The sequence below is a fragment of the Narcine bancroftii genome, chromosome 10, assembly GCF_036971445.1.
Source record: "Narcine bancroftii isolate sNarBan1 chromosome 10, sNarBan1.hap1, whole genome shotgun sequence".
NCBI lineage: Eukaryota > Metazoa > Chordata > Chondrichthyes > Torpediniformes > Narcinidae > Narcine > Narcine bancroftii.
In genome coordinates, this window is record NC_091478.1 from 82,181,494 (window position 1) to 82,207,912 (window position 26,419).

Sequence of the window (26,419 nt, forward strand, 5' to 3'; positions counted from 1 at the left end):
CTTTTGACAGAAGACAAATCTTATTTAGGGGGGTTGGCCAGGTGGAGCGGAGCTTTGCTGAATGTTTAACCTGCCAGGGCATTTAATTGTTGTTCTTAACATTTAAAGATGCCACAGTTGAAAATTACAATTATTCAGTATTATTTTTTTTTAAAAACTAAATTTAATTACATGCTTAATTAATAAATGAAAGTATTAAAGTGAAATAAATATGTTCTTTAAAACAATCCCTACCCTACAAGTGATGTGCTCCATTCAAATGAACGTATCTCCAGTCCTATGGTAGATTGATCCCAGTGTAATGCTGGGGAATCTGCCGTTCAATATGTCTTGGTCATACAGCCGTTTGGGATTTGCCTTGACACTGGAATTTCCCTTTGGATTTCTAGACCACAGCCAACATGAATTAATTGTGAGAGCTACACATTGGTGAAGTATATCATAGCTTTGTGTTGTGGTGTCCATGCATAGGTTCTGCAGGAGGTTCTGTGAAATACACCTCTACCACTACCCTGATGGGAGCATCAGCCATGAAATGTTAGTGATGATGTACTTCCTCCTTCCTGCCAATCTGGAAAAAGTCCATCTGACTAATGTTTATAATGATGTGCTCAGTAGCTTCCTTGTGCTAATGGCCAAAGTACAAGTGGCTTTCCAAGGGCAAAGCTTCCACCACAGCCAGCAGAAAAATCAATGACAGTGGAAATAGATGTTTCCTATTTATGATTTTCTGTAAGTAGCGAACACATTCTTTTTATACATTTGTATCCAGGAAGTCTTCCCTCAGGGTCTGCGTTATTGTATACTTGTGGCTCAGATACTTACATGGACACACATTATCCATCACTCAATCAATGCAGTAAGCAGAGTGAAAGACAATTTTTTCATCTTTGTGATCTCACTAAGCCATAACCTTTTATTTTATTGCTTTTTGACATAAATCAGTGAAGCCATTACTTTCTGGAATGAGTTAAAAGGCCAGTGGTGATTTTTTTGATATCACATGGTGAATGATGAAATAAAGACTGTTTAATAAAATCAGCTTTGACCAGTATATAAAACTTGAAAATTAATCAAGATCTTGGATATGATAAAGCATTTCTAAAACACCATTGAGAATTGTGCAAGGTAGTTATTTTTCTTTTCAAGCAGTTAAACTAAAGATAAAAATTGGCAATATATTTCCAGTGCAATCTTCGGTCACCAGTAGAATATTGTTTGGAAAGTACGAATGTTTATCTAGATTCTACTGAAGCACAAAGCACATCAGGACTGTACACACACACACACACACACACACACACACACACACACACACACACACACACACACACACACACACACACACACACACACAATAATGTTTGGGAGAAATAATTTTTTTTCCCTTCATTTGTCTCTGCTCCATAGTTTTAAATTTGCAATCAAACAATTCATATGTAATTAAAGTGCAAATTCCAGATTTTATTTAAGGTTATTTCTATATATTTTGGTTTGACCATGTAGAAATTACAGCACTTCAGGGCACTATAATGTTTGGGATATTTGGCTTCACAGGTGTTGATGTCGGTATTTTTAATTGCTTCAATGGTGCAGGTAGAAGAGAGCTCGTCTTGCTTCTAAGCTTTTAATTATCTTTGGAACCTAGTTGCCATTTTGCGCAGAGTTCTGCCAATTAAAGTCAAAGAATCCATTATGAGGCTGAAAAACAAGAATAAAACAGTAATAGACCCAAATCTTAGGATTACCAAAATCAACGGTGTGGAACATCATTAAGAAGCAAGAGTGTACTGGTGAGCTCGGTAATCGCAAAGGAAATGGTATTTCAAGGGAAACCTCCATTGCTGATGACTGAAGAGTTCTCATCATAATAAAAAAAAATCCCCAAAGACCTGTCCAACAGATCAGAAATGCTCTTCAGGAAGCAAGTGGGGATGTATCTAATGACTACTGTCCACAGATTTCATGAACAGAAATACAGAGGCTGCACTGCAAGATGCAAACCACAAGTTAGCCGCAGAAAAGCTGGCCAAATTATATTTTGCCAAGAAGTATTTAAAAGAGCCTGCAGAATTCTGGAAAAAGGTCTTGTGGGTAGATGAGACCTGTATCAGAGTGATGGCCCTTGCAGTGTAGTCTCTGAAATGAGGGGACTATATATATAAAAAGTGCTGTAATTTCTACATGGTCAAACCAAAATGTATATAAATAAGCTTGAATAAAATCTGGAATGTGCGCTTTAATTACATGTGAATTGTTTCATTGCAAATGTAAAACTAAGGCAAATCAAGGAAAAAAAGTGTCTTTGTCCCAAACAATATGGAGGTGTGTGTGTCTATGCATTTCCATGTCAATGCATTAGCTGAAAGGCATAAAGAAAATCATCTTTTCTACAAAGATTGCATGGTGTATAGCAGCAAAAAAAAGAGCAAAACCTGCAGTAAAAAGAAAAATACTGTTTTAATTGATCTCATATTTACAAGTTCTGCTTTCATGTGCAACTAAATATAGGAAAATGACACATGCTTTCTTGTCATCTCATGATTGAAGCATTAATTTCAAGTTTTGATTTTTTTAAATTAAATTAAATTTGCCTTTTCTCTGACAATCTTCACTAATATGTCTTTGTTTGCACGCGCTAGATTTTGAGCTTTGAAGATGACATCTGAAAATTGAAGCCATTTTTAAGAAATTAATGTACGGCTGATGTGTTATGGAAGCACTAAATACTTTTGAAACCATATTTGTAAAGTAGAAAATGCGGCAGTCGATTTTCACACAGCCACCTCCCATCAACAACAATGGAATATTTTTCTTGATATAGTAGGTAGACTATGCCCCTGACAGGACAGCATTCCTGCAATATGGCTCCATTACTGTACTAGACTGATTGTCTGCCTCGATCTTTCTGTGCTCAGATCTGGAAAGCAGAATGTAGCATTAATTTTTCCCAGATTTGAAAGTTTTAAACAATAAGTCACAGTTGACAAACTTCTATTTCAAAGCTTTCAAATTTTATCACAGCACACTATTGTTTATTCCTGGTTCTCCCAACAAGTTGAAACTAAAAGAAAGGTAGCATTCATTCATAGCCCATTCATCCATGAGGCATAGGTTGTGGATTTGAAAACATAGCCAAGCAATTGATTAAGGCACAGGCTTTCACCTTCCAAGAATGCAAGAGACTAAATGGACCTGATAACTCCATCAAACATGCACACACAGACATGCACACGCATTCTCAAACACTCCCTCTCTCACATACACTCTCTAACTCTCACGCTTTCTCACTCTCACACTCTCACTTTTTTGTACCACACAACATTCACATGCAATAATAATGTGATCAGAGGTCAGGAGTAATCAGAATAATGTAAATGTGTGCTGTTTTTGTTCGAAGAAGAGGTGGAGATTATTTAATGAATGAGGTAAAGAAAAATAAGTAAAACTTTATTTTTACTTTAAGAAGGTGAGAGAGTTAAAATAGTGTCTGCAGTGGGGAATCTTTTGATGAAATATCCAGGACAATATGAAATGGCGTTTGGAAAAGTGTGGGCTAATGAATGAAGATCCTAAATTATTAAAAACAAATCATGTTTGACTAATTTAATTGGGTTCAAGTTTATTGTCATCTGATTGTACATACACATGTACAACCCAAGGAAACAGTCTATCTCCAGACCATAGTGCACATATACTAATACACAGTGCACCCTATACACAAACGACGTCCATAGCAATCCAAAATAAATGCAGTAAAATCCCCATTATGTGGAATTCAGTCAACCGGAAACTCAAATGGCAAAAAAAATTAGCAAATAACTAAATAAATAAATAGATCTTAAATAAGACTGAGCAGATGGGAGAGTGCTGAGACTTCACTTGACAGGCACAAGTTTGCCCCCCTGAACTGGAAATGCCCCTCAATGCATGCACATTCTTTTCACTGTCACCACTTGCGTGGAGTTGACAGTGTGAGGAAGGTGCACCAAGAGCCTTTGTGGAAGTGAGATGGCTTGCACTGAGGATCTGATCAAGGCACCAGGATAAGGAACTGGTCGATGCCGCTCGCTACTTGAGTAACTCCCCAAGTATCTCCCTATCCCTGTCTTGTTAGAGTCTTTATTTTTATTAGTATTAAATATATTACTAAGGCTTTATCTGTAAACTTGGGGAGAGGGTTCACAATGATTGCAGCACGGTTAGCTGTTACTGGTGTTCGAATTTAAATTTTGTAAATTATGATAGCTACTTGATTAAAGTGAGCTTTGCATAATTAAAGACTACATACTGATTTTTTAAAAATTTCAAATTACTTTACATTTTGCATTGTCTTTTAAACGGTGAATTCTTAATGCAAGTGTATTAGTTAGGCATTGGAAGAGTGAATGACAGAAGATGTTCACTTAGTACTGTCACCATAGTTGGATCGTTAGCGAGGTGAGGGAGTGGTGACGCATCCCAAGATGGCGGTGCCTCCCAAGATGGCAGCACCCGGGCAACCATGAGGCAGCCTCCATATTCTGAAGGGCCATTTCCAGTGTACCTACTTGCTGGACTGCTCTCCACAGGCTGAGCTCCCGTTGCTTCAATCGTCTTTGGCGTTGTAATTCGACCTGATCCGTAACATAGGCAGCTCTGATCAGATCCTCTGTACTCTGGCCTTACATTCACAGGCTCTTCTGAGGGTTCGCATGGCCTGGAGGTACTTGGCTTCTGATTCCCCAGGTCACCAGGAGGTGCCTGGCATAGACTTTGTTAATCTTTTGCAGGTACTGGCCCTTTAGAATGTCCATGACATCTTCATATGACACGGTCACCCTAATCATTGAGTACATCAGGGTGCCGACTTGGGAGTACAGTACCTGTAATTTGTTGGTCTCTGACCGCATGATGGCTGAAGATGTCTATAGGAATGCCTCGAAGCAACATAGCCAGAGTTCAAAGTTGGTAGATGCCTCAGATGATTCAGGGTCGATTTCCAGTTTCTCTGGTTTTAGGATCTGCTCCGTTATAAAATTATAGCAAGTAAAATTGATGCACCATCAATGACTCCAAAACACTGAAGTTGAGCAAACTGATAGGCTTTTATTTGCTTTCGAATAAAGGCACGTCCATGCTGCTTGACTATCCTGCACTGGTTCGGGGGCTGTGGGACGGTCATTTTTATTCAGGAACCTGTGGGAGGGGCCACAGGTACAGTAGATCAATGGGTGTGCCCAAACAGATAAATCTAAACATACAGTGGTTTACCACAAAGAACCAGTACTTACATAAATAAATGGGGATCCACTTAAATTGGGGTACCAATCACAGTCAGGAATCTGTGCATGAGGGTTCTGTTTAAATTATATTTAAGAGGTAAGCTGTGTCAGTAAAACTGAATCGAGCTAAATTTCTTTCAGCATTGCTCTGAACAAACATTCCATGAGAATGGAGTCATTGTGCAAAACATGGAAAATAGGTGCCCCATCTAATTTATGAGTGGAAGCATCCTGTTGAAATTTCCAGAATGGCCCAATTTGGACTGGGAACCATTGTGATCGTGATCCTCTGAATGAAATGTTATCGTTCGTACAATGCTGAAAAGGTAGGGCAATGTGACCAAATTTCCAGGCAACTTGCTTAGAATAGAATGACACAGCACAGGGATTGGCTGCACTTGACTCCCAAATTAAACTAGCATTCTGCTACCTTCACATAATGGATAACAAGATTCAAGATTCTCTTCATGGTGTGCGTTATTATTGCAAAATGTAATAATACACAAAAAGGCATAGAGTGACGCACTATTAGCATTGCCCAGTGCTCCAAAAAATAAAAGAAAGAGAAACAAATGAGAGTCCCCTCAGAGACATGAAGTTCTGTGGATTCACCACCAGTATTCTTGCTATATGGCTTCCTGTCTGTCCACTTGTGAGCCCAAGTTCCCAGTTCTCTGATACAACTAGCAAACTGTCAGCATCTGCCATTGGCATCCACTCAAATCTCGGATCCAATAGCTGGTACCTATGAGCCGATCTCCAGCAGCCCAAACCTGGTGTAGGTCCTTCAGCCACTAGTTTCCTGTCTCCAGCAGTCTGGTGTAAGTCTTTCAGCCACTATTCTTTTGCAGCAAGGTAGAATTCCTTCAGCCACCAGTCTCTAGTAGCCCACATCCTGGTGTGAGTCCTTCAGCTGCTGAGATCCTCTGGTCCACTGCTGTCAGGTCATTTTCCAGGCTTCTCCTCTGCCTACCTCTGGTGATCATTCAGAGTCCACAATCCCTCATGGGCTGCTGCCAAGCATGGTCACTGCCATCTTGGGCAAAAACCTCCATGGTTTAAAAAAAAACATTATCAGACCTTTTAACAGTCTGTTTGAAACCTGTACAAGGACATCAGCATTATGGCAGTAGGAACCTGCGGAGGAGCGCTATGTCTCCACTCCACATCCTCCCAGGCCTCATCCAACGGCAGTGCTGCCATTTTCATGGATTGTACATACATAACTCTCTGTTCCTTGCATATTCTCATGCCAATTTAGAATGCCACTATCATATCTGCTTCCACCTGTTGCAGGTACCTACCGCTCTGTTTAAATAAAAAATTTGCCCCGCACTTCTCCTTTAAACAACGCTCCCCCTCACTTTAAAAGCAAGTCTTCTTGTATGTGACATTGGAAAATGATTCCAACGGTCCTCCATATCAATGCTTCTCATTATTTTGTAAGCTTGTACAAACTACTGTACTTGGTTAGTTCTTTACCCAGATCTGTGTAATAGCACTGGGTTTTTTTTTTGCAGATCTGTCTCTAATCTGTTGGTTATTTTGATCCCTTAACCAGCATACAAGACAAATCATTGTTTGATTATTTCATGATTAATTATTAATTAATTATTAATCATTGAATAATTTATTATGTTATTTTTAAAACTTGCTCTGCACAAATTTACTATTATTTCCAATATTACATCAGGACTTGGAGCTCAAGAAATACTATGTTGTCCATCAATCCTTCTGTATGGCAATGAAATGAAAAACCTTGTATACACATTTTTCTTCTTCATCGTCTACTTCTAGAATTTCACTATCCGCATAACCAACATTGCAAAACTATTTAATGTGTAAACGTGCCATTTTCAGATCCCATTATGATGGTGAGAAATGAGAGGGGATAGCAATATTGTGGAAAAAGATCCTTTATCTGATTTTAGAATTAAGAACCATTTAGAAAGGGAAGTAGAAAATCTTGATCTTTGCTGTGTGACCGGAGTGCTTCATATTGACAAATGTGAAATATCTCGATTGCTGTATAATGAAGCAAAAAAAAATGAAATGTGTAAATAGTTATTGAATGTATTTTTAAATGGGAAATTGTATATCTTGTTTCAAATTATTTAAAACTGATTCAGATCATTAAGGAAAAGTACTAAATCATGTGGTTCTCACACACCCTGCAATAAATATTTAGGATATGGAATTCTGATTCCTTTGCAGTTGTTGATCCACAGGACAGTACATTGGTGACTGGCAAATTAAAAGTGACAGTGGAAGCATTGGAGACATTGCACTCAGTAAATGAAGAGAACAAATAAAGACAACTGGAAAACCACATACAATCTCATGCTTACAATACAGATACCAATGAGTTCACTTCTATTTGTGTGTACGGTAGGAAGTCGAAAAGTATTTGATTTTCTACATTTCCGTCTTTTGTTTTTCAAGTTCTGCATTCATTCCAATAAATTTGTTTATTTGACTTTTATTTAATACCATTAAATACTCTCTCTTGCACTGGGCATTGTCGGTAATGATCTGCATCATTTGCATTTATGAACTTTTTAACGTGAAATGTGTAAAATGAATACACACCAATGTAAGTCTTTTTATGTTGCCATCAACAAGTAAGAAAGAAAATAAAACCTTCTGATTAGCTTCATTAAGAGTTTCACATTGTGGAGTTTTTATTTGTGGCAGAGTATAAAAATTGCACAGCAAAGTGAGGATTAATGTGTTAATCTGCCTCTTTAAAATGCTAATAACCATCTTATGCACATTAGATCTCAGTTCTGCTTCCCTTTGATGCGTGCAAATATTATAAATTAAATATTGAAAATATATAGATGCCTCGCACAAAGAACATTTTTTTTTCAGAAATGTTTAAAGAATCACGCTATTTTTAGCAGATCAAAGGCTATTAAATTCAGATAAAGTGAAATAATTGGTCTCTTGGTATTGAATAGCCAGTAAGCTGAGGAAACATTTACAATTTAAAAATATTAATTTTTAAAAAATACTTAAAATAGATATTAATTAAGGAGAAATAGCACGAGCATTAAAAGTGAGCATTTAAAGACATGCTAGAGGCTGTTATGTTTGGATTTTAGACAAGGAAGTTTGTTAAGTGCCTGTGAGACACACTTTTATTTGCAGTTTGTACTTCCTTATAGGCATATTTAAATAGGAAAAGAGTGATGTGATTTATTAAAATAAATCTAATTTGGCATGATGCATTGTATTTTTGCCTCAGTGATCTTGACTCATTTAATTTAACAAATTAGGCATTCAGTTTTTCAATGATTAAAACTCTGGAAAATGAGTTCTCTCCACAGACTTGAGAACATTGAAGTCTACTAATGGAAAGAAGATGGAATCGATTATGAAACGATTCATTACCATTAAGCACTAAAATGGATATAATGTGTAAAAGCAAAGAAGGATATCTGAATACAGTTTGAACCATCTGATTTAATGACCCCAATAATGGATAATTATCTTTGAAATTATGCCTAAGTTGTTGATGTACAAAGTGACGCTATTGGATTAGCCTCTGACCACAGCTATCCATAATCTTTACTCAATTGTCTCTATCTCAAGCTTATTACCTCAATGGTCTAATAAGACTTAACCCATGATGTGCAGATACATTTTTTAACATGATTTAAACAACATATATTTAGCAAACGCTTAGTAAGTTTTGTGCGTATTGAGCAGCTATTTGTAATTTTATAAACCTCAATTTTGGAGGATTATTTTGCATGTTCCAACTTTTTTCAGGAGTAAAATAATATCATTAAGTTCATTATCACCTTGAAGAGAGCATATTTTTTTCAGAATTGAGGGAAGGCTTCGCCCAGTTCTTTGTCAGTCTGTTTGTCCTTTTATCCAATTGAAGGAAGTTTGAAGAAGTTAATGTTCGGAGGCAAACTTTCTTAAAGATGAAGTAGTGGGAAATGATCATTGTTGGTAAAATTCATAACCACAACTGAGAAAATAAAATGAGAGCTCAACAAATATAACAAATAAAGTACTAAATATTAGGCTGGATTTTTAAAGCTTTTTCTCTTGGATTATAATTCACATTTAACATGAACTCACCAAGCATTTCTGAAAATCAAGTTTTTAGAAAAACTAATTTATAAAATAGCAAAATGTAATTGAAACAAATCTGCCTTACTTTTCTCTCCAATACTTCGGAGAATGGTGTCCCTTCACAAACGATCTTCCACGGCCATAATTTCCCACTATATTTTCTTCCAGGAAGTTTGCTTCTGGACATTCCATTCTTCAAAGTTTATTCAATTGGATAATAAAAGGGCAAACAGACCAACAAAGAAGTGAGCCAAGCCTTCCCTCAGTTCTGAAAAACATTTGCTCTCCTCATACTTCTCTTTGGCACCTCTATCTAACTGAATCAGACTTCTTGTAGATCTTGATATCGTATTTGATCCTGAAACAACTTAGTCTTTTCTCTTTGGAGAGAAGGAGATGAGGGATGTCCCGATAGAGATGTACAATGTAATGAGAGGCAATGATTGTTTAGATGGCCGGAGGGTTTTTCCTCGAGCCAAAATGGCTAACGTGAGGGGGTATAGTTTTAAGGTTCTTCGGAGTAATTACAGGGAGGATGTAAGAGGTGAGATTTTCACACAGCGTGTTCAGTGTACAGAATGTGCTGGTGGTTATGGTGGGAGAGGCAGGTACAATAGGATCTCTTAAGAGACTGTTAGATAGGTGCGTGGAACTGAGAAAAAAGGAAATTCTAGACAGTTGTTAGAGTAGGTTGGACCCGTACTGTGCTGTCAATTTCTACTTTGAAATTCTCTGAGCAATCTTGTGTGAAAGGCACAATTTATTGCACAACTGTTGGCAAGTGTTTACTGTAAAATGGAGTACAGTGTAAAATCTTGCATATTTTTTGAAGACTCTGCCCAAAGAATTTTTAGAATTCCCAAAATGGATTTTTTCAAAACTTCTGATTCTAATGCTAGCCAGTAATTCCTTTAGCCAACAAAAATATCAGCTCTGCACATGCCATTCTTTAGAGAGCCACTAATGGTAAACACCATTTAAGGATCTCACAGCTATTAACAGTATTATTTGTTATAGAGCTTTCAAATCTTTTTTTTAATCCATTCCATAGACATGAAAATATTCCACAATCCAGTAAACCAATTTGTAATTATTTTCTCTCTGGTTTTATTTTTCTTCAGAAAAATAGATAGCTCTTTGACCCTCTCAACAAAGTGCCTGCATTTTATATGAAAAGTGTGGCTAGCTCTTCAACTTTGCCAGCCTTTCCAAGCCCATTCCTATCTCTCTTCACTCGCTATCTTTATTTGGAATTTAATTGAGCATAACTGGATAGCATAAAGAAGTAAGAATCTAGTCCATCTTCCCCTCCCCCCAATACACCCATCTTTCTGCACAGGCCTGTCTCTCTTTTCATGAAGTTACAAAATTTCAAACACTCTCTCAACAGTATCTGCTCTACCTGATGTGTCCTTTCCTCAACATAATATTTTTTCACTTGGAGGTATGTTTTAATGCAAGTTAAGGATTAGGCTCAAACTCTGGCCCCTTAAAAAGCCACAGTGCTTTTGCGTTCTCGTACAATAACTTTCCAACAATTTATCATTTGCAAACCGCATTCCAAATAAGCAGCTGAAAATAAAATGCTTGCCATATATTTGCATGCACATTGTTTCCAGAGGTATGGAAACAGCATTTTGGTGAAATGATACGACCAATGCTGATGCATCAAGAGCAAAAATAAATAGGTGCTCCACATTGGTACCAGAGATCATTACGTTCACTGATTATGTTTGTATGAACCACTATGAAAACACAAAACAGAATGCAAATACACAGACAATTATCAAAATGAAATTCTTGTGGATTTGGAACAGAAATAAGCATCTCAGTTAATTGCTCCCCCCCCCCCCCCCCCCTTTGCATGGGAAATTATTTCCTCATGTAATAAATAGTGACAGACAAGTAATATTCCTTTGAATGCAAAACCACCGGTATTAAGGGAGTTGGTTAGCATCTGTTTATGCCTCCAAATATTTCAAAATAAAAGACTCTCACAAAGAAGAAAGAAATTTCTTTTTTTTTTAAGAAAATATTTAACTCGCATGCCATAAAAAGCCAGGGATTCAGAATTTGTAAGAAAATCAACATTAGAGTCCAAAATAATTCCAGTTAATGGTGAGAAAGAAAATTTCCTCTTTCATTGTAATTCTGATCCAAAAGACAATTTATAATTGTTGTCAAAGTTTTTCTTTTATTTCACTGAATAATACCATTAAATTTAACTATAAATAACTGAACATTTTGCTGAGTACTGGAAGTTCCTGTTGCATACGTTGGCAGGTTACACTGTTTATTGCAGAGTCATGGAATAGGATCACAGAGTAAACTAGCATGTTGTAGTGCATCAATTGACACGTAATTATCTATTCTGGGGTGCAGCAACCAAGAACAAAACTGGTACAGCTCACACAAGCCACTTAAACGCAGCGTATCAGAGATTCAGGAACAGATTCCCAAAACCTAGATGTGCTACAATGGTTTCTTCCAGCAATGCATATGCTGAATTTTGCAACAAAGTAAGTACAAAGTTCAAATTTATTGTCAGAGTACTCACGGGACAATACATACAACCTTTAGATTCTTTTTCTGTGGGCCAGGTGGAATTTTTAATTACCAGTAACTGTAAATTACTCAAAGAAAGAACTGTAAACAAACTGCAAATTCAGAAGTATAAATATACAGAAATAAATAATGAGCAAAACACGAGTCCTTAAATGAATGAGTCTGTTGTTCGGGCATCTTGTGGTTGAGGGATGTTACGACATAGTTCAGCATTCACCGAGACAACGGTATCTTCAAAACAATAATTGTTATTAATAATTTAACACTTCTTACTTAACTCTAATTTAAACCGCTCAATGCGCAAACTTAAATATTCACACTTAAGTTTAAGTTTACTTAACTCTAATTTGACGTGTCTTTTAAGTTTTGCAAGTGTAGCAAAACCCAAACCATTAGAGTTGAGACATAATTCTGAAGAGATTATGTTAAAGTTTAGTCTCAGAAAGATTTTGTGTTGAACCTCAGTCTTCACTGCTGTTCAAAAGTTCTCAAAAGTTTGTTTTCAGAGAACTGTTTCTTCATATGAATTATTTCCTTATCTTGCATGGAGGTTTCAGAACTTTTGTTTTCTTCCATGATGATTTCACAGACCCAAGCAAGGGTTACATGAAGTGGCCATGTAAAAAAAATAGACATGGTGAAACTGTCCTCTTTTCAAAGAGACAGCTGAAGTGGCTCATCCTTGCCATTGATTTGTGTATCTCCCATGGTAAAGAGATACAATAAGAACAGTACCTCTCTCACTAGAGACAATTGCATTTCTCTCCTCAGATGTTTCTTGGTGCAATATCACATGACATCACTGCTGTCTTTTAAGTTTCTCCAAACCACTTCAGAAGTTTAATTCAAAAGCAAATTACTCCTCTCTGTCTACTAACCATTAAATCGGAAGTTCTCTGCATACACAGGTGCTTCTCCTTAGCAAACACTATTGTTCCAGCAAATGAATGAACCATTCAATTTTTATTTTTATTGCTCTGTTTTCCATAGCTGCATCTTCAAAAATGGCTCTTCTCTGTGTCATTGTGTGTGTCTGTGTCCCTGTCCACCGACAAAGCTTTTTCTAAGAAATATACAATTTTCCTAAAGATTAATAATAACACCATTTTGTCACAGGGGTAACAATTATTCCTGAACCTGGAGGTACGAGTCCTGTCGCACATGCTCCCCCTTCATGATGGCAGGGCATGTCTCGGATGGTGTAGATCTTTAATAATTGCGACTGCTCCTACTACTGCTCTCCAATGGCAAGTTCCATGTGGATGTTCTTGATGGTGTGGAGAGTTTTGCCTGTGATGTTCTGGGCTGTTTCCGCAACCTTTGGCAGGATTTTTCCCTCAGAGGTCTTGGTGCCCCCATACCAGGCTGTGATACACCTGGTCAGCACACTTTTCACGGCACATCTGTAAAAGTTTTCCAGGGTTTCCAATGACATACTAAACCTCCACAAATTCTGAAAGAAGGAGAGGTGCTGCCGTACTTTCTTCACAATGGGATTAACTTGATTAGTCCATGATAGGTCTTCGGAGATAGTGACCCCACCCCCGCCAGGAAATTATTGATCTTCTCCACCTCTGATCCCCCTATGATTCCTGGATCATAACGTGATAGTTTAGAAAGTTAAACAAAAAAAAAACATTATAATTAATGATCTTTATCAAGATCACCAGAATATTAAATATTATCTTAATTGCATACTTTAGCAAATGTCTTGTGAAAATAAATTTATTTACACAAAATAAAAAGGAAACCTAATAGATGTCAAATAGAAATATCATTTTACACGCAAGCTGATAGCTAAGTACTTTTGTTGGCTGTGGACTATTTTTTAACAACCAGGGTAACCTGTGGATATTTTCTGGCGATGAGTGACTGGGCAAAAATGAGATTAAATCGTAACATCTGACCCATATAAGTGAGGTGAAAGTCACACCATCCAGAACAGTGAGACAGTAAATTCTTTTGAAGCTACATGCTGAAACTGTTTATTTTTACTAACAGAAATGGTGCTTAAACTGATACGAGCATAGTAATACAGTCATTTAATTAATCTTGGGGTCAAGTGGAAACTCCAACCCATAAACTGCATACAGGTTGCTGCAAGGCACGTACTTTTGTGATAGTTTTGCTTCATTGTACTTGCTGCTTTATGTTTACAGGCATGCTGTTGTATACACAGTCAGAGAGAAGTCCAAAACCAAGATTCAAAATACATAAAAGTCTGAAAATCCATATCACCCGAGAATCCGGACTTCTCGAAAACTCTCGCCTTTTGCATGCATACGTGTGTGCGTGCTTTGCATAAGCGCGTCCTGCTTTGCGGAAACTGCCAAAATGTTTGGCCTGGAAGTCAGCCTGAAGAAAACTGAGGTCCTCCATCAGCCAGCTCCCCACCATGACTACCAGCCCCCCGACATCTCCATCGGGCACACAAAACTCAAAACGGTCAACCAGTTTACCTATCTCGGCTGCACCATTTCATCAGATGCAAGGATCGACAATGAGATAGACAACAGACTCGCCAAGGCAAATAGCGCCTTTGGAAGACTACACAAAAGAGTCTGGAAAAACAACCAACTGAAAAACCTCACAAAGATAAGCGTATACAGAGCCGTTGTCATACCCACACTCCTGTTCGGCTCCGAATCATGGGTCCTCTACCGGCACCACCTACGGCTCCTAGAACGCTTCCACCAGCGTTGTCTCCGTTCCATCCTCAACATCCATTGGAGCGCTTACACCCCTAACGTCGAGGTACTCGAGATGGCAGAGGTCGACAGCATCGAGTCCACGCTGCTGAGGATCCAGCTGCGCTGGATGGGTCACGTCTCCAGAATGGAGGACCATCGCCTTCCCAAGATCGTGTTATATGGCGAGCTCTCCACTGGCCACCGTGACAGAGGTGCACCAAAGAAAAGGTACAAGGACTGCCTAAAGAAATCTCTTGGTGCCTGCCACATTGACCACCGCTAGTGGGCTGATAACGCCTCGAACCGTGCATCTTGGCGCCTCACAGTTTGGCGGGCAGCAACCTCCTTTGAAGAAGACCGCAGAGCCCACCTCACTGACAAAAGGCAAAGGAGGAAAAACCCAACACCCAGCCCCAACCAACCAATTTTCCCTTGCAACCGCTGCAATCGTGTCTGCCTGTCCCGCATCGGACTTGTCAGCCACAAACGAGCCTGTGGCTGACGTGGACTTTTTACCCCCTCCATAAATCTTCGTCCGCGAAGCCAAGCCAAAGACATAGATGTACTGCCTGGCCATCCAGAAAATCCAGTCCGACCTAATCGCCGAGCAGTCCGGATTTTACTGTATGGAACTTATTTTCACAATACTTAATTTGCATTAAAAAATGCAGAGGTATGGCATCACATCATGGTTCTGCATGTTCTTTGACATGGAATGCTGACCAAGAACTGCATGCCCTTTCAAGATTCTGTTTATGTAGACAAGAATGTTTTTCCTTTCTTTGGCCTGTAAGTTATGGTAGTGCTTAAGGCATTTTATGGTAAAGTCAATGTGTTCAGAGTATTACAGAAAAACAACATATTTTTACTTAAATAACTGAATTTAAATTTCACAGCAACAAACAGGACCTTATCTTGAATCTCTGGATTGTTGGCATGCGTGATTTCATCAGTCAAGTTAGAGAGTGAACATCTCAAAATTGGGGAATTTCTGCATGAAATATAACATAGTTAAAATAGTTCTTAAAAAGTAGAATTTGTTAAAAACAATTGAAATATCTAGAAATGTTCACAGTCTTGCTTGAGACAAATCCATGTTGGGTTTTCTATTCTGCACTTACTTGATCGCTCAATATGATGGATGGAAAATATTGGGAATCATAATTCTTTTTCTGTGTTCCTGTTGACTGGAAAAATTATCAGTGTTATTTATCTTAAAGTAAAATGATAAGTTATAGGAGCAGGAGTAAACCTTATGGCCCTTTAAGCCTGCTCCACTATCAAAATCATAAACAACTATCTCCCTTAGTGCCATTTCCCAGCACTATCCTCGTCTCCTCCTTAATGCCAGAAATCTATTGGTCTGTTTTGATTGAACATAATGACTAAGCTTGAGGGATTGAGAGCCCCAAAGGTTCATCCTTCTTCACTCAGTTTTGCTTCACTAACTCTTAAACTGTGGTTCCCAGCTCTGGGCTCCTCAGCCAGCAGAAACATCTCTCTCTCTCTCGTCACTCTAACAAAGCTTTAACAGTAGTCAAAATTTTGATTAGATGTCTCATTCTTCTTAACGAAAAAAAAATACCAGCAGTCCCAGTTTACTCAATCGCTCCACATCTAAGACTAGTCATAATCTTTTTCTCAGAACAGGGTACAGGCCAGTGGAGAGATTCTTCACTCTACTTCCTCAATTGTAAGTACATCCTTTATGAGGTAAGGAGACTAAAACTGTACAATATAAATGAAATAGTGAACATGAAATTTGACTGAAGTTTATCCCACGAGTAGCAGAATTATACAGTTCAGATAGAACTCTGATTTGAAGAAGTTTGCGCTGATTTGGTTAACCTCAGTGCCTGATTTGCCATTCAGGCTGACTATCCAGAAGTATGGTAAAACTGCATAGGTATGGATGATGTACAAAAGACTGAATGATAACCGCTGCAGTGAGAAAAGTGATCATGATCCGGCTTGGGTAATATGCTAAAGAGCCAATCTAATCACAGCATTACAGTGTGGTATGGTTGCAGTAGAGCATCACGTCGGAGATTAATCCACATGACCATAGAGCGCCAGAGATGATCACTGGGGTTGCCCTTCCCTTTTACCATGAACAATGTCATGGGAATGTGGAGGATGACTTGAAATGTATTGGCTTCAGATCATTTTTTTTTTTAACATTTAGACATACAGCACGGTAACACCCAATTAACCTACCACCCCGTTCATTTCAAAAGGTGGGAGGAAGCCAGAGCCCCCGGGAGAATGTGCAAACTCCTTAGAGAAAGCACAGGATTTGAACCCCAGTCACGATTACTGGTGCTGTAAAGGCATAGCGGTGACCACTACGCCAACCTAGAAGAGGAGCTGGAGGTCTTGACTGCATACGTCCCCAGGCCCTGATCAATTGAATCCGAGGACATTAGGGGAAGGTATTAGGGCAGGTACATAGATGGGAGGGGTATGGAGGGCTAAGGACCTAGTGCAGGTCAGTGGGACAAGGCAGAATAATACTTCAGCACAGACTAGAAGAATCTGGTTTCTGTGCAGTAATGTTCTATGGGAAGCTCAAGGAGAAACTGGGATTCATGGCAGAGATTTTTGTATCATGAGCTCCAGTGAAAACTGGAGGGTGGCTAAGTTTGTGCTTTTATTTTTAAAAAGAATCCAAGGATCTGCAGGCCAGTGAGCATAATATTGGTCCTGGATAAATTATGGGGGATTCTGTGAGACAAGAACTTTCAACATTTGGAAAGTAAAGACTAATTAAGGGCAGCCCTTAATTTGTACTTAGGAAGCTACTTCTCACATATTTGAGTTTTTTGAAGAGGTGACCAAGAAGATTAATTAGGGCAGGGAAGTAGACACTGCCTCCATGAACTTTAGGAAGGCCTTTGAAAAGATCCCACATGATACGCTGGTCTGGAAGGTCAGATTCCATGGCCTCCATAATGAATGAACCAAATTGATAATAAATTAGCTTGGCCATAAGAGTCAAAGGAACAGTATTGAGGGTTGTAATTCAGATTGGAGGCCTGTGAGATTAGAGATGAGTCCAATATTGTTCAACATCTATATTGATGTCTTGGATGACAATGTAGTTATCATGATTAATTTGATTTCTAAATTGGTTGCATAGTGGGCGGTGAAGAAAGTTAATCTCAGATTACAATAGGATGTAACTGAACTGGAAAAGTGGACCAAAGAATGACAGATGGAATGTAGCTATGACAAGTTCAAGATGTTACTCTTTAATGGATTAAACTAGGGCTGGACTTGCACAGTAAATGGTAGGGCCCTGGGGATTATTGTGGAACAGAAAGACTTCAGGGTGCAGGTACATAATTTGATGAAGGCAGTGACACAGATAGACTGAGTGGTGAAAAAGGTGTTTGGCATGCTTGCCCTCATTTGGTTAAGGCCATGAGTACTGGAACTGGGACACATCACTAGACATTGATGAGGCCTCATCTGGAGTATTGTGCACATTTCTGATCACATAGCTTTGTGAAAGATGCATTAAGGTAGAAAGGGTACAGAAAAGATGCATGAAAACATTACCAGGACTGGCAGGCTTGAGTTATAAGGGGGCTGGAATCGGCTAGGACTTTTTTCCCCTACGCAGAGGAGACTGAGCTGTGACCTTGTATAAAAACATGAGATGTAACTAGTCATAGTCTTTTTCTCAGAACAGGGGAATATAACACAAGAGGGCATAGATCTGTGGTTCTCAACCTGATTTCCCTTTCACATTAAGTTATCCTTTACTAACCACAAATCACCTATGGCATCCTATAAAGTAAGAGTCCTTAAATAAGTCCCTGATTGAGTTTGTGGTTGCGATGTCTGATAGTGGAGGGTGAGCAGCTGTTCCTGAGCCTGGTGGTGTGAATCTTGTGGCACCTATTACCTCTTTCCTGATGGTAGCATCGAGAACAGGATGTGTGCTGGGTGGTGTGAATCCTTGATGATGCAGCGTTCCCTGATAGTGACTCCAAAGAACCTAAATGTGCTCACCTTCACCACCTCTGATTTCCCCCCCCCCCTCCCCCCAGTGACCACTGGATCGTACACCTCTGGTTTTCCCTTCCTAAAGTCAACAATCAGCTCCTTGGTTTTGGTGACAATGAGTGTGAGGTTGATGTTGGTGCACCATTCGGCCAAGTTTTCAATCTACATCCTGTCTGCTGACTCGTTACCATTTTTAATTCAGCCCACTATCAGCCAATTTGTAGATAGTTTTGTTGGCGTACAAACCCACAGTCATCGGTTAAGAGCAAATAAAACAGAGGGCTAAGAACACAGCCCTGCAGTGCTCCGGTACTAATGGATATTCTGGAAGAGATGTTCTTACTCATTCACTCTGATTGTGGTCTGGAGGTGAGGAAATCCAGGATCCAATTACACAGTGGGGTGTTGAATCCCAGGTCTTGGAATTTGCTGTTCAATTTTGAGGGGATGATGGTGTTAAATGCCAAACTGTAGTCGATAAAGTGATGTATCAAAAGCTATGAAATCTGGAAAATGTTAGCTTTCAACGATCACAAAGGAATTAATCTCATGACAGGGAAGTGATTAATAGACTTAAAGGAGACAGCTATTAATAAATCAATATTCTGCATGCTTTTGAGGTTTTTTTTCCAATGAAGAAATTGCTCAATATTTTCACCAAAGATTGAAAATGAGTTTGCAGAAGTAGCTTATTAGATCAAACTGATGAATGCTTAAATCCTCTTCGCAACGTTTGACAGCTTAGGCTGTCTCAGTTGGGTGGATATTTGTTTACCTTCTATGGCATTATTAAAAAGGAAGTTGTTTCATTGGAAATGTCTTTATGTTATCAAACATACCTACCATATATTTTGGCGTACAAGTGGAATCTTGAAGCCCTTAAAAAGCACTCAAAAATCAGGGGTCGACATACGCCATACAAAAATTAGACTTAAATTCAACTCAAAGAAATACCACTTGATGTAGATTTGGCATATAATCCAACCCGAAACGCCAAAAAAAGAACCCAACCTAAATTTTTATTGAAAGAAAACACAATTTAAATCCTACTAAATCACTATCATTCATCTGAGGCAAAGACCTCAGCAGGAACATTCAGAGTCTCACTGTTTACACTGTCATCGTACGGGTCTCAAATGTCCTTGTAGCAGCACAGTTGCTGGATTTTTTGGCCACTTCAATTACTTTTAACTTAAAACTTGCTGGAGGCCTCACCATCTTCTGGCAATGCCCGACAGCTCAGAGTCAAAGTGATTTTATTTGGGGGGGGGGGTACGACTTGTATGCCCAATATATAATAAGAAAATTAGGCTAAAAAATGGAGACCTGTCTTATCCGCAGATCGACTTATATGCCGAGAAAAAATTGGCAGCGCTGCTGGAGCCGCTGTAGTAAACCTGCAGGGAGCGAGGGAGCGGGGATGCAGCACTCCCATGGGGTCCAGTCAACTGCTATCAGCTCTGTGCGGGCTTTGAACAGCCTGTTGAGGGAGCCGATGGAGGGTTTTCTTTGAAATCCTGCGACTGTGGGTCTGCACTCGAGATGGCAGGACCTATTAATCAGCAGGCAGCCATGAGGGGCTGTAGACTCTGGGGAAGTGGAGGACTGGAGCAGGGCACCAGAGAATAGGAAGATCACATCCCATCTGAGAAGTAGAAGCGGAGGAGACAATCCACAGGGATGGTGACCATGGCGATGGACCAGTGAGGGGCCAGATGGTGACTCGAGGCAAGGAACTCGCGGAATCTGTGGGCTGCTCGAGACTGCTGTCAGGAGACGTGCCGGGCCGCAGGCTGCTGGAGACTGGCTCGAACTGGCTGGAGGGGTACCAGGTATCAGAACCAGGAAGCGAGGAGGTGCCGAGGGTGCTGAAGGATTCCTGACTCTGTCGGAGAACCGGATCTGGACTCTCTGTGACTGTGGTGGCTGCGGAAGCGTTGGAGGTGAGTCTCGAACACTCTGTGACTCAAGGGTGGCGGGGGGGGGGGGGTGTCTCTCTCTTGCTTCTCTCTCTGTCTGTAAGAAGCGCTTAGGCAATTCCTGCCAGTGGTGAATCTATCTGCCTTGCAGCAGGCAAAAAGAAGTTTCATGTAATATGACACTGTTTTATTACTATGATACTAAACTAAATCTTGAATATTGAAATATACAGTAGTTTGATCCAAGCTTTACCTAACACATTTCAAAGCTCAAAAATGAACCATTTCCTCCTCCTTGATGGTAAATTAGTCTCCAGTGTGAAACACGAAAGTCTGCAGATGCTGTGATTATAGGAAAAACGCAGAAATACTGGAGGAACTCAGCGTCCAAAAAAGCGAAGATATATTGCTGATGTTTTGGGCTTGAGCCCTTAATCAAGGAATAAGAAGCCAGAAGCAGGTCTCAGAATTCAGACAATGCTGGCTGGGGGAGGAAGACAGGCCAACGAAAGGTGTTAACTGGATATGATCGGGGTGAGTTAAGAATTTATCATGTTTGTGCAAAAGGAGACAGGGAAAAGGGAGAGAGACAGAGCTGTGTTAAGGTGATGGGTGAAGAAGTGGCAGGGGGGAGGGTTAACAAAAGCCAGAGAAATTGATATTAATGCCACCCACGGAAGAGGTGTTCTTCCAATTTGCAGGTGGTCTCAGTCTGGCAGAGACCATAGATAGACATGTCAGCAAGGAATAGGATGGGGAATTGAAATGGGTGGTGGCCACTGGGAAGTCCACTCTATTGTGGAGGACAGAGACAAGATGCCCAACAAAGTGATCTCCCAGTTTGCGTCCAGTCTCCATTCAATATCTCCCTCTCATGATGCAGTCGAGACAAACAACAGTGACATCAAAGATCACAGGTCGACATCCAGATCCTCCATGGTGCCCTACTTCCAAAAGGATAATTATGTAACAGCCCCGTTAACAAAAGGTACACAATTGCAAAGTTTCAACACTTCTATACCTTTCCAGGAAGGATTTTCAGTAATGAATTAAAATACATCATGCCCATTTCAGTCACCTCAGGCCAACATCAAGCATTGCTTAATCCCTTCTCTCTGGATTAGATTTGGAGTCAGCCTCCTCAAGGTTAAATCTAACCATTCTAATGTTTCCATCTTCTCCATGAATTTATTGAATGTTGAAATAGCGGGTCACATGCTTCCTTGAATTGCTCCACCATTCAATAAAATCAAGTCTATCTATTGATCTCAGCCTTGAATATACTTCATGACTAAGAATCCGCTCCTCTCCTTTTGTAAAGTGGACCAAAGATTCTTAACCTCCTCAGGGCAGACTTAAATGGACAATTCCCTACCTTGGGACAATGGCCTTGAAATTCCTCACAGCATCTACCCTGTCAAGAGTTAAGCACATGCTGGGATCGAGTGCAATACACAAATCGGCTCGAGAAACTCAGTGATGTGTGACATGCTGAGGTTCTCCAGCGCATTTGTGTATTGCAATCTACCCTATCAAACCCCCTCAGAATCTTATCAGTTTTAATGACACCATCTTTCATTTCTCTGAACTGAAATATGCGCTCATACTGTTAAATCTTTCCTCATGGTTTAGCCCGCTGATTCTCGGATTCAATCTCATAAACTTTAGCTGCTCTGCGTCGACAGGTAATACTGTATATCTCCCTTATGCTATGAGTCAAAAACTGCACTCAATACTCTGGGGCCAAACACAATTTGCTGGAGATGCCAGCGTGTCAAGCAGCACCAGTGAGAGATGTGTGTTTCCACTTTAATACTGCACTGTGTAGCATCTGCCGTCTCCTGTGTGTCTCCATCAATACTCTGGGTGTGGTTACACAAAAGCCTTGTTAAGCTGTGACAAGATAGTGCTATTTTTGTATTCCCTTGATCTTGCAATGAATTCCACTCAAAGGATCTTCAACCTGAAACGTTAACTTCTTTCCATTCCATTGGTGTTCCCTGAACTCCTGAGTGTTTCCAGCATTTTCTGTCTTTTATCTCTGCTGTTACAACTTTTATGGTGGACTCTGAAAATTTTCCCCACTTTCCCCTCAACCAAAGTCAAGTAACTGGTCTATAACTCCTTATTTTCCCTCTATCTCTATTTGTTTTAATAGCGAAATTGGTGGTACAGTTAGGATAACAGTTAGCACAACGCCAGGTATTCAAATCTCACGCTGTCTGTAGGGAGTTTGTACGCTCTCCCCATGTCTGTATTGGTTTCCCCCAGGCGCTGTGGTTTTCTTCCACTGTTCAAAATGTACCGGGGTTGTATGTCAATTGGGTGTAATTGGGCGGCACAAACTCATGTACCAAAAGGGCCTGTTACCATGCTGTATGTCTAAATTTTTTTTTTAAGTTGCTCTTCAATCCATTGGTCTATTCCAGAGCCTAAAGAAATTTGGAAAATAATTAGCAATATGTCAATTATTTTTAGAGCACTTTATTAAGTGAGGTGTGGTTTATCAATTCCATCAATTTCCCCAATATAATTTTCCCTCCAAAATTTATTTCCTTCAGTTCCTCCCCTTTACCATATCCCGTCTTCTCCACCATTTGCAGGAAGTTATTAATGTTCTCCAAAGAGAAGACAGAAAAAAATGTGTTTAATGGACTAGTCATTTCTTATTCACCTTCCAAACTATCCCCAATTCTGGAAATCTTTACCTCTGCAAATATAAATGTAAAATCTTTAACAGACAGTTTTTAATACTCTTGTAGCAGTAGCTACAATGATCGAGAGATAGAAAATAACCACATGTTGAGGTGAGTTCCAGTTTCAACTGTTTATTTGAAACCCGCACGCTGCTCTTTAAGGGTGAGCCTGCGCCACGTCACCACGTCGACTGCGACGTCATGACACATCCAAAAGGGGGAGCACGATGGCCCGACCCGACGGCACCATCTTAACATGCCTGCTCCTCTACTGAGGCTGTCACATACGGATCCAGTTCGCCTGCGTCGCAATGTGCACCGCCACACTCTCTCCAATCTTGAATTCAATGTTCCCCTTCATAATAAATCATTTTGTCATCCTTTAATAAGTTCTAAATGTCCCAGAGTATTCAGGTTTGCTACTTTTTCTAGTCATTTTGTATGTCACCTATTTGGATTATTTTTATGCTTGTTAACTCACTGTTGAGCCATCTTCCCATATTAGCTTTGTGCCAGACAGGTTCAGATTTATTGTCAGAGTACAGATATGACATCACATATAACCCTGAGATTCTTTTTACTTGCTGCTGAGGCAGAATTACCACTTCTTGATTGGTAGTGCAAAAAATACATGTAAACAAATAATGAACTGTAAACAAACTGTGCAATAGAGATAGGAAAAAAATCAATAAAGTGCCAAATTAAGAGTCCTTAAATAAGTCGCAAATTGATTTTGTAATTGAGGAGTGGGTTGATGGAGGGGTAGCAGCTGTCCCTGAACCTGGTGGTGCAGGTGGTCTTGTGGCACCTAGAGTGAACCGCTTTCCTGATGGTAGCAGCGAGAGACAAGCATGTGCTGGGTGGTGTGGATCCTTGATGAATACTGCCTCTCTCAGATGGCAACATTCCCTGCAGATGTTCTCAATGGTGGGGAGGGTTTGCCTGTGATGTCCTGGGAAGTGTCGACGACCTTTTGAAGGGCTTTCTGCTTGGGGGTATTGGTGTCCGCATACCAGGCTGTGAGCAGCCGGTCTGCACACTTTCCACCATACATCTGTAGAAAATTTCCAGGGTTTCTGGTGTTATACCAAACCTCTGCAAACTCCTGAGGAAATGGAGGCGCTGACGTCCTTTCTTTATGATACCTGAAGTTTGTTGGGTCTAGTAAAGATCGTCTGAGTTAGTGGCTCCCAAGAACTTAAATTTTCTCACCCTCTCCATGTCTGATCCGCCAATAATCACTAAATCGTACACCTCTGGTTTTCCTTTCCTTGGTTTTGGTGACATTGAATGCACAGTTGTTGTTGGAGTTTGTGAAAGAGATACTTTTACCAGTCCTCACTGTGCTCTGGAGGTGAAGAAATCCAATTACACACTGGTGTGTTGAGTTCCAGGTCTTGGAGTTTGCTGATCAGTTCTGATGGTGTAAATGCCGAATTGTAGTCGATAAAGACCATCCCGATGTATGCATTTTCACTGTCTAGGTGTTCCTGGGCTTTGTGCAGATTATGTCATTCAGGCCCTGCCACTGCTGTCAGGTATCCCTGTGATTTCTATTTTCACCTGGAAACTCACCCAAGAGGTGGCTCTCCGCAGGTCATACCTGCTCCTTCTGCAGTGATCTGAATCTACAGACATAAATGCCTGTGATCTGGCTCTCAACAGGTTCCAGATTTCCTTCTTAATCCAGGGCTTCTGCTTGGGGAAAACCCAGAATGATTTGATAGGGATGCACTGTCCACAGCTGTTTTGATAAAGTCTGTAACATTCCTGATGTAATCATTCAGATCCTGATCTGAGTCCTTGAACACTCCCCAATGCACTGGAAAATGCACTTTACTAATTGCTTATCTCCTCTTGACTCGTTCACTGATCACTAAATTGTTTTGTACCTTGTTGAAAATGTCAAAAGATTGACCATTCCAAAGTTTTGAGAATAGATCTCTCTAATATAAGCAGTAACGTGGCTGTTTCTTCCTCAGTCAAACACTCAATTGCTAGTGTTATACAACTATTTTTCAAAATATCTATTACATTTGCAGAACTCAGAAAAAAAGGTTTATTTCCATTGAGCAAGATTATGGCACCTCTGATGCATTCTCATCCTATATTATCCCCGTGCTGCTTCAATAGTTCTCAAAAAACTTGGCTTGTTTTTCTTTTGCCCTCCCCAACACCATTACTAACACATTCCCTTATTTCATATTCCCCTTTGTAAGGCCTCTTAACTCAATTTAATCCAATGCAAGTCCCAGATGCAAAGTATTTTTAAAAAATCAGAACTTTGATTGTTGGTACATCTATTCTCTCCCACTGCCGCTACCACATTTTTTTTTGGAGGTTTTGCTTGCCATCTATATTTTTGGCCCTTAAGTAAAATTTTGACCTCTTTCCCTTGAATCTGGCATGAGTGGTGCGGCAAACTATGGTTGTCAATGAATATTTTACAATAAGTTTAAGACATTGATTTATAAGTAACCATGTTTAAAATTAAAAGAATAGAATTCTTGCTGGGCTTTGTGTGTGTGTGTGTGTGTGTGTGTGTGTGTGTGTGTGAGAGAGAGAGAGAGTGTGTGTGTGAGATCCTTCTGCCCCCTGCAGGCTGACAACCATCATTGCTTGGTCTGCTGAAACCGACGCTCAATTTGTAAATGCTAACATTTCTGTTGTGTTTCGGCGACTTCTCAAAGAGCAACATGTTCTGGTCCTTTCACTATTTTCACTCTTCTGCCCATGCAATGCTAATTTTTAATAGTAGTCATAAACCAGTAAAGAAGCTGCCAATTTAACCACTGCAATGTAGTCCCCCTGGCATTGAAAAGGCTAAATGCTGCAGGATCTCAATTTCAGTGATAAACATTTGTACATTGAGTCTCAAAAGCTGTAAATTGCCTTCTAGTGCTTTCATTTAATTTAACAGTGTAGCTAAAAGCATGTCTTTGATTTTAAATTCCCTAAGGACTTCACATTCACTTGGCTGCACAAACTGGAGAAAGCTGTCAAATGCGGTGGGTTTTTTTTCTCCCCCTCAGCAAAATTAGCTCCTTCTGGCTGATTTCACATTTACAAAGAAAACAAAGTGATACCAATTATCAATTCGGGAGGAAAAAAAATAAGTCATTTAAACTTTTTATATTAATCAGCCTACAAACAAATTAATACCTTGCCACAGATTTTCATTCCAC

At 39.8% G+C, this 26,419-nt stretch overlaps 1 protein-coding gene across 3 annotated transcripts in view; it reads left to right on the forward strand.

The window, feature by feature from the left end:
• rpgrip1l (RPGRIP1 like) overlaps positions 1–26,419 on the forward strand; it is a 173,444-nt gene that overhangs the window by 132,975 nt on the left and 14,050 nt on the right. Inside the window, exon 27 of one of the 3 annotated variants that reach the window (XM_069901587.1) lies at positions 5,406–5,542. The exons of 1 other annotated variant lie outside the window; for it this stretch is intronic. In XM_069901587.1, the coding sequence (XP_069757688.1) occupies positions 5,406–5,416 (11 nt within the window). In that variant the 3' untranslated portion in view covers positions 5,417–5,542. Of the gene's footprint in view, positions 1–5,405; positions 5,543–7,478; positions 7,930–26,419 lie in introns of those variants that run through there. One more of the 3 variants, XM_069901586.1, reaches the window with a different exon arrangement.